This window comes from Pelmatolapia mariae, linkage group LG15, assembly GCF_036321145.2.
Source record: "Pelmatolapia mariae isolate MD_Pm_ZW linkage group LG15, Pm_UMD_F_2, whole genome shotgun sequence".
Classification (NCBI taxonomy): domain Eukaryota; kingdom Metazoa; phylum Chordata; class Actinopteri; order Cichliformes; family Cichlidae; genus Pelmatolapia; species Pelmatolapia mariae.
In genome coordinates, this window is record NC_086240.1 from 7,896,841 (window position 1) to 7,909,600 (window position 12,760).

Consider the following 12,760-nt stretch of genomic DNA (forward strand, 5'->3'; position numbering starts at 1 on the left):
ACACTGTCAGCAGCAATACTCAGGTAGGCTGTGGTGTTTACACAATGCTCAGTTGCTATTAAGCATTTGGTGGCCCAAGGTGTGCCAAGAAAACATTCCCCACACTATTACACCATCACCAGCAGAAGCCTGAACCACTGATGTAGAAGACAGTGTTGTTTATCTGACCTGTTCTTAGCTGACAAGAGTGGCTCCCAATGTGTTCCTCTGCTGTTGTAGCCCACCTGCTTCAAGGTTAAATGTGTTTTGCATTCAAAGATGGTCTCTTGGTTGTAACGAGTTGTTCTTTGAGTTACTGTTTCCTTCCTGTCAGCTCAAAGAAGTCTGGCATCAACAAGGCATTTTCTCCCACGGAACTGCCGCTCACTGGACATTTTCTCTTTTTCGGATCATTCTCTGTGAACCCAGAGATGGTGGAAACTGCTGATCCCAGTAGATCAGCGTTTTCTCAAATACTCAGACCAGCCCGCCTGGCCTTAACAACCACGCCACGTTCAAAGCCATTTAAATCACCTTTCTTCCCTGCTCTGATGCTCCGTATGAACTTCAGCAGGTTCTTTTCACGTCTACATGCTTACAAGCAGGGAGTTGCTTTCATGTGATTGGCTATTTAGGTATTTGTGTTAACAAGCAGTTGAGCATGTGAGCAAAGTAGCCACTGAGTTTATACAACAAATATATTGCCAAAAAAATAGTATGTAAAGTCTGGAATTTGTTTCTTTATTGCCATTTCTTCTGGATGAAGTCTGTTTCCTGGGTCTTTCTCTTTCTTTGTCTTTGCCTGTTTGTCTGCTTCCTACACTGAGCACTATGTTTGAGGAGTGCTTTAGCCAGGAAAGGGTTTCTAGGGGGAGTAGCCACAGTACTGAATCATTTTTATCTACGCACAATTTGTGGATGTCGGACTTCTCAATTTATAAACTCTCATACAATTCCTGGTTTCCATTTTGTAAGAACTTTTTTTTGCATCAGCAGAAGCTTCTTTCTCTAACCCGAGCCTCTGATTTATTTTTGGTATTCAGGGTTTCTGACTTCTAATTTCATAACCAACCTTTAATAAAATTTATAACCTCACTGTTTATTATTCTTGGTGTACTACAACTCAATTCTACTCCAGATTGGATTTTAGAATCAGGCTGAATTTGAGTTGAGTTTTTGAGGGTTTTTGAGGGCTAGTTGTTCAGACTTTTTGACCTTGTCTGTCGCTGCTCACTAAGTCAATGTGCTTACCACATTTTTTGCTGTATAATTTAAATTTGAAATGTCAGTTATTGGTACATTGATTTGGCAAGATCTCAACTGTCAGCTTGCTTGTAAAAATTTTCCAGGATTTTAATTTTTTTTTTTAATTGCGGTATGATAATGCAGCTTCTAAGTGTTTGATTGAGGCTGAATTTTGTTTAACTTGAGCTTTTTCCTCAGCGCTCCATCTTAGTAAAGCTGGATGGTATTTGCACAGCGTAGTTGGCTTCCTCCTTGACACCCTGCCCTCTTCTCATCTATCTTAGCCTGGGAGCCCATATATGGTCGACTAGGGGACAACACGGGAAGAATAGCCTCACTGATTAATTAATGTATCCGCACGCATCCCACCGCATCAGTAAATAATGCTGCATCACTGCAGAGATACTAGAGAGATAGCATCAAGTCAAAACATCAAGGCCACACTGCATGATGGATCACAACTGCTCGCGAAAATCAATGCCACTACAAAAATAAACGTGTGTGTGTGTGTCTGCGTGTAATACAAATGCATGTAAAATTCCACACTTTGACCAACGCATGCGGTCGCATTTTCACACATCCACACTTTTCAGCAAATCCAACTTCTCTGCAGTTGCCGCTGTCATTCAAATGAATATCTCTCTCTTCTTAAAAGTCACCTTCCCTTCGGAGCAGCTGCAGAGTGCGACGTGTCGAGAAAGAGAAAAGCCACTCTGGACAGCATCGCGTCCGATAACAACCTTCGATTAATGACTGGTGTATCGGCCCGCCGCGCTGGCTGTCCTTAAAAAACAGACTAGGAGATGGCCTTTAAGAAAATAAATATATCGATTTTTCACCTGGCCTAGATAAGTTGGAGGTAATTAATGATGACACAAGTGGAAAGTGACTCAATGGGATTGAGCTGAGTAAGGTGCAGACACAAGCACTTGATGTGAAGACAAGTGGGGAGAAAGAGAGAGGTAGAGACACACACATATTTGCACACATGACTCCAAACTCCACTGACACACAGCATGGAGTGCTGCCATTTGCCAAATGTTGACCAGGCTCTAATCAGTTGTTTTTCGCACACTGCCTGCACAGGTGAAATAGTAATAGGTTAGTGTCTCACCGACCTACTAACAATGTGCTCGATTTAGCTGACACAGGAGCAGGTGTGTGTGTGTGTGTGTGTGTGTGTGCGTGTGTGTGTGGATGGATGCAGACACACAAAAACAGCCCATCTAATGCACCCACTTTTCTGTGTGTTGTCTCTATCACTTTCTCTGCACTCACTCACAAACGCGCACGCACACACACACACACACACACACACACACACACACACACACACACACACACACACACACACACACACACACACACACACTCACAAGAAGAAATATTGTATGCTTTAAAGGCAGGGTTATCTATTTAGTGTGTGTGTCTGTGTGTGTGTTTACCCCTCTGGTAATTCCTGTCCCGATGGTATCTGTAGCTTTAGAGAGGCGTGTAATCAGCTCATTCTGAGGTGTAGCTCATTGAAACCCGTGGGGTAGGAGAGGAGGGGAGAGAAAAACGAGCAAAGGAGAAGGGTGGGCACACTGCTTAAGAGAGCTGTTATGGGTCCTTAAACTAGTGCACTACTTCGCTGCTGCTCGCACATGCAACGCCGTGCACCTTCAGCCATGCCCTTCCAACCATGTGTGTGCACATATGCATATTAGTGTGCATTTTGTTCTACAGTGTGACTCTTCCTGTGCCCTGCCTCTCTCTCCCTCCCAGTGTCCATGCTCTACTTTTCTCTGTCTGTTTCATTTTGTCTCGGGCTCTTATCACCAACGCAGGCTTCTGTTCTCCTTGGGTCTCAGACTACAAAGTGATTCTGTCTGATCCTCTCTGCTGCCTCCCGCTGTTTCCTCAGAGTGAGCGAGTGTGTTCGTTGGTGATTGATTAACTGAGAGCATCCGTGCGCTTACAGTGTTTGGAATTTATCAAGTTCATCTACATATTTTTAATTGTAATCATGTGAGTGCTGTTGTGTGTTTTTTGGTCTCATTGTGTCTAACTATTGTGGCCTAGAGGGAAGCTGTTTGGGTTAACTCCATCCTTGTGCCCAGAGCTCTGTAGACCCTCCAAAACCCATCAGCCTTAGGGGCACTGCATAAACATGGACTGGTTCCCAGTTTCATACTCGTGCTAACTCTGAATGGGATTTGAGTTTTTGTTCACTTATGAAAAGCTAATCAATATGCATACTAATTAGTTCTCAATCATTAAATGCTTGCTGCTGCTGTACCGCCATAAACCCCACAAGTTCACAAGTTCTGCACGTGAATGCAGAATTTTAAAAGTAAATTTTAAATGGTGATCATGCAGCAAACATTTCAGTGTTTTAAAAAAATCTTTGTGATTCTGTTTGGGATTTTTAATGCTGTATTTATGTAATATTGGCAGGAAAAAAAGAACAGAAAAACTTCAGTCCCATTACCAGTCATGACAGCACTGTTGCCCTGCCAGTGATTCTAAGTACTTTGGCAAGGTCAGTTCATGATGGGCTTTCAAGTCCAGAGTACTGAGTTATAGAAGCCGAAATTTCAGTGGCTAAGCAGCCATCTGCCCAATGTAGAGGTTAGTGTGTGTGTCACCATGGCAGTTGAAAGGCATTTAAGTTGTGTCACATAATACCATACTTGTATCTGAATAACTAAAAAATAAGCCTCAGAGACTTATTTATGCTCGTAAGGGAAAACTTAGTGGAAGGTACGGCAGTTCAGTAGTTAGTGCTATCACCTCACTACGAGAAAGTTCCTGGTTCCCAGTACACTGACTTCCTCTCACAGTCCAAAGTTATGCATACATATAAACTGGAGGTTAAATGATGTTTCTAAAATGTCTTTGGATGTGAGTGATTCAAGTATATAGAACCCCATAAAGCACTTTGATTGATCAGTAAGATTAAATAAATGCTAGTTCATGTATTAGAATGTGTTCTGAAAGCCTGCCTTTCATTATATATACAACGTTGTACATATAAAATCATATTACATTCATTATGCTTCAGAAGACTTCGACTGAGGAAAACATTTTGGAAGCATTTACCTTGGCCTGTCATATGTATATACTGTGTATCAGGTGTCGTTTTCTTCTGCAGCTGCTTGATTTATGCAATAACGTATATGAGGTTCATATAGATTGAGATAATAAGATGAAACCTGCAATATGAAAAGAAGAAGCCTCAAGCTTAAAAAGCCGATATATAAACTGTATAACCAACTGTTTAGTCAGTTCATCTATATACTGTAGGCCTGAAAGTGCAAGATCAAATCACCAAATTACAAAACAACCGCAGGTGTGATTGAGACCAGAACAAAGGTTACGATCATAGATGGCTTTGGTCTGAGCCATATCTACTTGCAGGAAGAAAAGAGGGGTGATCAGTATTGCATTTGTGTATTGTGTATATTTACTATTTTAATATAATTTAGACTTGATCATAGAACTCATTGGCGCTGTCCCATCACAATGGAATCTCACGTTTGTTACTACCTTCTTTTACTCATGCAATGGAAACAGCTTGGTTTAGTTAAGTTTGTGTTAAGTACTTAGTCTGCTTTGTTTATAGACCTGTTGAGGCCTGTAGTGAATCTCAATCTAATCTTTCTCATAAAGGCTGGTGTTGTTTTCACCTTGTGAGTCTGTCGGTGTTTAATCATAGCTAAATGTGGTCCTGCTGACAGCTTGTGTAGCTGTGATTGAACTGAGATGGCTGTGTTAGAATTGGAGAACCTTTTTGGGGGGCTAGGCTGCCTCCCTATTAGAAAGGTGCAGCATACAGAGTTGCTGTTGGTAGCCACGCAGAGGCAAATTTTGCATTCAGGGGATTCACTATTAAAGTGCACTTTGATTAAGTTTGTGCTCATCTGGAGAGCATTTATTAGAAAAGGACCCGTACTTTGTCTTTGATTAATAAATACGATCTGTATTTGAAACAGGTTGTGTGCTTGCAGAAACCTGCACATTCAAAGCTAAGTCTACTGTATACAGGTAGATGCAGACATACATGCAGTAGTTTAGTGTGAAGGTGGACAGAAACCAAACCTTTCAGGGATTTTAAGGTTTTTTTCTTCATTTGTGTCCCAATATTCCTTCCTCTAGTTCTATATAGTGTTTCCTGACATATTTCTGGAATATTAAAACATATCCGTTTAGATAGGGTTTTTTTTTTTTGGGTAATCAGTGCTTTAAAATCGTCTCACCTCTCTCTGTCCTTTACAGTATTGCTCCAGCTGGCCAACGATGCATTTCCCAGGGACATGATGCTGGCTCTGTCCTACTTACTTGCTCTGCCTCAGGTAGGGGGACACTCGCACACGTCCTAGTAACAAAAAAGGAGCTGGATTTTATTTTATTGAGACCATCAGATAGTTGAGCTAATCCATTTTGTCTGCGTGATCTATTTCATTTGACATTTTACACCTTTGATTTGACCTCTCATGTTATTAGACATTTCACAAGTTGTAAATATGCATCTCTCTTTTTGTAACAGTGTGAGAACAGTCCACCATCATAGGCTAGGCTGTGCAAAGACTGAAAACAGAGACGAGATGTAACGCAGTAGTCTACTTTCATCTCAGGCCTCTTGATTTAGAATATGCTGAAAGCAAAGAGTCAATTTGTGAAAATGCCACTATGATCGTTTGTCTTGCATGTCCTTATATTTGTTCTTACCTGCAGGTGCTGGATGCCAACAGGTGTTTTGAGAAGCAGTGTCACTCGGCCTTGTCGCTCCAACTGGCTGCGTACTACTACTCCCTGCAGATCTACTCGCGCCTCATGCCCTGCTTCAAGGACAAGAACCACACTCTTTACCAGGTCAGTGTATTTCTGTGTATGAGGGAGTGTTTGGGTGGTTGAATGAATAAATGTTCTGATGTTACCTTGGGAAGACACTAGATACGTGTCTGTGATGTTGTGTAGCCAAAACTGTTTTGTTCCACAGCTCGAAAATACACAAAGAGTGTTTCAGAACTGGGGTGTTTGTTTGCACGTCATCTTTTATTTTAAAAAAGAAAAATCTCTATGCTCTTCTTATGTATGACTTCTGCCCTGCCTCATCTGCTCTACAGTATGACTTGGCTTCTGTCAAAAATAGATTTACCACATATTTTTAGTCATGTGGTGCAGAAAGCTGCTTTTGGGATGCTTAGAAAATGCACTGCAGTGCAGCTGTTGAACGCACAGACAAAAGAATCCAGTTTTAAGCAGCTAGAACACAACTTGATCTGTTCAAAACTTGATCTGTTTTGAACAGATTATTTTTTTGAAGATAGGTCTTGAAACTTTAGAGCCTCAGTGCAGGATTTAGCTGTTTAGGCAGTGCATTTTACTAGTTGGGACAGTGTTTCACCTGTGGTTTAAGTTTGTTTCAAGGTTGCTCCAATAACGGATGGAGTGAATATAGATGTATGGCTTTTGAAATGAAATTTTATGTATGCTTTTGTGTGACATTTATTTAAGGAGGAAATGGTATCATAGACATCAAATGTAAGAGCAAACTGTCCAATCAGAATAAAAAATCATCCATGTGAGTGTGGGTGATCTAACAGTGCAAACGTGATTTGATTTCTAAATAAAGATTAAGCCAGTTAATTTCAATATTGGTCAGCATTCTACCATTAGCAGCACATATTTGTAAGTCACAAAGGAGCAGGTGAAGAAGGACAAGGAAGCCAGTCCTAACCAGTATAATACAGTGGGAGTGTAGGACTGCATGTGTGTTTCTGTCCAGAAAAAGCATGGCCATTCGCATCAATGAGAGGCAGCTGAAGGGGAATCAATATGTTTAGATAGGGCAAACCCCTTTGTTAGAAATTGATGGACACTGTGTTGGGTCTGGGAGGTCGGTTAAGTCTGACAGCTCAGGTGGAGGTCTGCGTTATTACAAACTATACCTCTGTATGAACCTGAAATCTGTGTGTGACAGGAGCGTGCGAGATCCTAGAGTTTTTAGAAGACTGGAGACGAGGCAGATCAACTCGATCATATAAAAACAATGAAATGTAAGAAAAGATGCATAATATTATCATCCAGTGGAAGGTTTATGCCACATAAATGCCCTAAATTAACAGTACTGGTAATTCCTAAATGCATTATTTATGTTTCTATAAGGGTTAATCCAGTAGTATGTGCAGGCTCTTCAAATAAAATGATATTTTTAATGCAAAAATATAATTATTGTAATTATCTATGAAGTTTTGAATTCACTGTCATTCTGTCAACAGAAATGTTGTTTCATTGGTTGAATATTATGCTTGATGCAGCGTGAATTCTGTTTGCCTGCCGAAGTAAGGAGCAATATATAATTTTCAGTTTTAAATAGGTTTTCTTCATATTTTCATGACACGCGTACTCACACTCATATATACACACTCACCTTTGTTTTTTTTTTTTCATATAACATACATTCAGCTCTATCCTAGCCCTTGACGTTTGCCATTATACTTCAGTATTACTCACTTTACCAGTTAGCGGTTCTCATTCTCATTTGATTCCTTCAGTTATTTTTCATTGCAAATAAATTAATGGATTTGAAGACTGTTTCACTGCACAGCTTAATTTTGTTATGACGATAGAATAGTGGGATCATTGAGGCTACAGGCACATTTGACATGGTTCAAATGCCGCTTGGCTGCGTAGATGTAGGAGGACAAAGTAAGATTTTAAAAAAAGAGTGACAAAAAAATGCCAAATAATAATTAGCCATCAGAAATGGAACAAACTGGGAAATGACTGTAATTATCCTTTTACACATCTGAATACTAATGCAGTTTAATTGTGCCTTAGTTTAAACCAGCAATGCATTGTGTGCCAGCTATTGCTCGTGAAGAAGTTTTAAGCATGTTTCTGTGTGTACACAACATCTTCTTTTTCTACGTAAGACAAGAAAAACAAGAGATCAGAAAATGTGATTGAGAAGTGAAAGAAGAGGCTGCAAAGTGGGGGTGGGGGTGGGGGTGGGGGGGGGGGTGATTGGCAGAGAATAACTGAAGAAATGGCTCTGACCTTTTCTTTGAGTGGACCCTGGCTCTCATGGGTTTTAGTGCAGGTAGAAGAAGGGAGGTAAAATGTTGAAATAAAAGAACAGAAAAAAGGAAAGAGGCCAGCAGAAGAAGTGGATAAGTGTGTCCCAGTTGACATTCAAGGTCAGAATTGCACGCTCTCACATTCCCGCTCACACAAGCACACCAGTAAGTTGCTCTCCGCACACACACTCATCCTACACATCCTTCCTGCATCCTAATGGCAGTAATCACTCCCTGAACTCCTGCCTCAAGTGAAGTTCAAGTCCATTAACTTAAAATATATACAGCTTTTTCCTTCTGCTCCACACTTAAGCAGTTGTACTTTCATTTTTAGCTCATTTCTTCATTTTTTTTTCCTTTTTCTTTTTTTTTAAGTTGTCACTTCCTTTTTTTCCAATCTTAGTATGTTCTACAAGAGTGAGTGCTTGTTATCATTATGTTCCAGGTCTCGTCTTCGCTCGCCTTTCTTATTGAAGAAGTAGTGGCCATTTTTACCAACAGTGAAAGAAGCGTTATTAGAAAAAAACTTTCAACCTATCTACTCTCTTTCTCCACTTTCACGTTTTTTTCCTATTGGATTTTTTCCTCTCTCTCCTCTGCTGTGTGCTTTTTTTTTTATGTTTCCTTTTATGCCCCCCCTATTGTCAGTTAAGTCAAATGGTTTGCTTTGTTGGCATGACATTTCTGGTTTATGTGTTTCCATGATGCTTCTCTCCATCTACATTATGCTGCTCTGTCCGCTATCGTTTCCTGTTCATTCTGCGTTCGGTTTACGCTTTTTTCCCAATAGGCCTGCCTCACTCTTGTTGAATCTCAGGCCTCTCTATTTACAATACTATCTTAACTGTGCATGCTTTATACAATTTTCTTGTGCTTTCTTTAGCTCTCGCTTTCTCTTATCTATTAAGGCGCACATTGTACTTAATGTGATATTGCATTTCAGATATGTATGACAGGGTGCGCGTATCTATATTTCATGCACATGCTTGCTTTGCATTGCAAATGAGGTTATGGGGGGAAAAAATTACATACCCAAGCATGTGTTTTTTATATTTGGGCATACGTGAAGCATTTGCGCGCCTGCTTTTGTTTTTTGCATTCATATATCACAGTTGGCACACATTATTGTATGCGCTCCAGTTTAAGATCTGTTTTCCTGTGACAGCGGGTGGCGTATTTGTATGTGCGTTTGTGTGTTGTGGTGTGTCACGCTGTCTCAAAGTGTTTCCCACTTGCTACTTGAAGAGCAGTAACACTGTCTCAATAACTCTCACGCTCTTTCAATTCTCTTGTCGCTATCACATAATTCCATGCCAAGGCAATAAGACGCCAAACACTCAAGCCACTGAAGTCATTCAGTTGCAAATAGAAATGGAACTCTCTGTGGATTTACTCAAGGTGTTTGATGTGTTTTTAAAGCCTCAATGAACAGCTTGTTTTTATATTTTATTTTTTTTTAGATGTAGAGGTTTTGTAATGGGTACTGCCTTCAAAAGGAAAATTACACTCCACATTCTCTCCTCCAGTCAAGTCTGTCCCGTATTCAGCAAGTGAAAATAAAATAAACAATAAAAAGTTGAATCAAATGGACCATTACGGCAAGGCTGGGATGGTCCATTTGGTAAAGTAAATCCGTTGGGCATCTTTCTTCGCCTTTAGACAATAATTCTGATGGCAAAAGAACCAAACGGGACAGGTTTAAAAAAAAAAAAAAAAAAAAAAAAAAAAAAAAAGGAAAATTACAAAATACGATAAAGGAAACGATTACAATCAGTTTTTGGATCAAAACTAGTCAAACATACAACATTTAATCACATTAAACATTCATAAAATGCAAATTAGTAAATGTTACACATGCTATATTAAAGCTCTTATTTATCGTTCACTGTCAAAATGAGCCTTATCTAATCAGCGTATGACTCGGTATACAAGTATTATGTATAATACTTGTGATTGCTGCTTGACATTTATGTTTTCACTGACATCATTCATACAGAGTTGCTTGGGCTTCCCATAAATATGTTAGCAAGAGGTTAGCATTAAATATGCAATAATTAAAATCAACACCACTCACAAGTTAGTATATTGCTATAAATACTGAGTGTTGTAGGAATCCTAATTTCCCAAGAATTATGCAATATTTCTATAATATCTGATTTATAAACCTGACACAACTCTAGGGGGAGTTGTTGAGTTGGTGTGTTATAGCAGTGTTTCCCAACCTGTGCCGCGAGAAATGATCAGGTGTGCCATGGAAGATTATCTGGTTCCGCCTGATTAGTAACGGGCAGAACAATTACATTCTCTTCCACTAGAGGGCAGTACAACTACCTGCTCTAATTAAATGGGTTGCCAACTGCCATTAAAACAGAAGAAGACGAAGAAGAAATTACATGCTGTGAGACCACGCTGTGCGTAATAGCGATAGGTAAATATTTAAAAAGGAAAAAGTAGTCAGTCCGACCCAGATGAAGGCCCTAGCATGATTAGTGCTTAGAAGAAAGCAATAAAAGGTATACTGGGGACAAACCGAGCCAATTCCGCTATACTTGGTGCCTGGGGAAAAATGATCAAAATGCTTTTCGTGACATTTTTGTTTGGTGATGTGCCATGTGATTTTTCTAATGTGAAATATGTGCCATGGCTCCAAAAGGTTGGGAACCACTGTGTTATAGTATTTCAGCTGTATTTACCTACATATCACGGCGGTAATTACCCAGTAGTATACTAAAACTAGTTTTTATAATTTATCATGTAGAACATGAACCCAAGTCTTTGGGATCATGTGGTACATGTTATACATGATAAATTATCTGTTTGTTTACCATTGTTTAACATTAGACTTAATAATAATTGTCGACATCTGACAATGTAGCTGTTTTGCTAAGAAGAAGCTATGAAAAATATGAAATTACATGAGATAAAAAATATCTGATGTATTTAGCAATGTATTCAAAACATTTAATTTACAGTCATATCATCCTTTTCTCTTTGATTGCCTCTATTTATATATTTCAGTTATAAAATCACTGTAATAAATTTGAGATTCATTTATTAGCATTCAGCATGTTCACTCAAGGTAAGGCCAAAGTCTTAGAGAGACTCTAAATACATAGGTGTGAAAGTATAACCGATATGCTTATTGTCCATCATAAAACTCATTTTCTGTCCAATTTTAAAATAGGAGTTTACCCATGTTAGCCCTGTTCAGCTGTTTTGTAACACTCGCGGCCTTTACAGCTCCAAACTTCTTAAAGATTCTGTTTCCACTATTGACTTTGAAGGTCCTTAACTGTTACTTTCCCATCTGATTATGGCACCCAAGCATGACGGAGCGACTCATGGCTTTGCGATACGGAGGCTGGGTTTCCATTATTCCCTAAGGCTTAATGAACCGATTTCCATTTGCTGCCACTGGAAGTTTTCATTAGAGTGGCTCAAGTGTTCATTTGCTAAATAGAGGAGCTCCTTATGTTAATTGCCCTGTTTATGGTGATATTGCAAAATAGCCTGTTTTTATGTAAGTGTTGCGGTCTGTTTACCTGTGCTTGTCAGTTTTGTAATGAGTGTGTGTATTGTTGTGTGCGTTTGTGTGTGAGAATGCTTGTGCTTTGCATAATTGTAGCTGCGAATGTACATCTGCTGTATGGCAATGTGCTGACTAAAGAGATTGAGATTTTTTCACTCAGCCATTTATCTTTGCCTGGAGCTGCCATTCTCTCGCTTATTGAGTATTGATCACACACACACACACACACACACACACACACACACACACACACACACACACACACACACACACACACACACACACACACACACAGATAAACATTTAAAGCATACCCAATTGTACTATATAAACACAGAGCCAGAGTATACGATCCAGAAAACCTGCTTAGGTCTTTGTATATCTCATTATGACATTTAGTTTTAGAATAAAAATCCCACAAATCACTATTAGATGCTTAAGTTTCAGTTTGTATGTGAAGATGGAGTCACTGAACTGGAAAAAATATTTCCACAGTTATTAACTTTATAGATTTGTTTCTGATTCAACCTGAAAGCAAAGCTCAAAGTGCTCTCTCCATAGCATTATGATGGGTTTTTAAACCAGCACCTTGCTTACATCTACAAACTTTTGATACTGTCCAGTTATTGCATAGGGATTTTTTTCTTTTTTACAATTTCAAAAACGTCCACAGCAGAATTCCAGCTGCCAGTTAAGGGAGCTGACCTTGAAAGTGCTGGACCGCTGTGCCAGTTCACTGTAGCTGAGTTAAGTGGAGTAATGAGTTGGAAAGCACCACGATTCCAGTGACTTTTCCTTCCTCTTTTTGTGCACATATTGCATTCGTACAAATTGCAGTCTTGTAGCACAATCATTAGCAGTCTATATTTTACCCATGAGAACTCTGTAAAGCAGAGCCACTGCAGAAAGGGTCCTATTAGACAAATATGTCCTCTAAAAG

The 12,760-nt window shown here is 39.5% G+C and overlaps 1 protein-coding gene across 1 annotated transcript in view; it reads left to right on the top strand.

Annotated features, from left to right (window-relative positions):
* The window catches only part of nbas (NBAS subunit of NRZ tethering complex), a 176,576-nt gene that overhangs the window by 80,956 nt on the left and 82,860 nt on the right, over positions 1–12,760 (top strand). The window contains exons 40-41 of the mRNA XM_063495518.1: positions 5,485–5,561; positions 5,944–6,081. Of these exons, the coding sequence (XP_063351588.1) occupies positions 5,485–5,561; positions 5,944–6,081 (215 nt within the window). The remainder of the gene's footprint in view (positions 1–5,484; positions 5,562–5,943; positions 6,082–12,760) is intronic.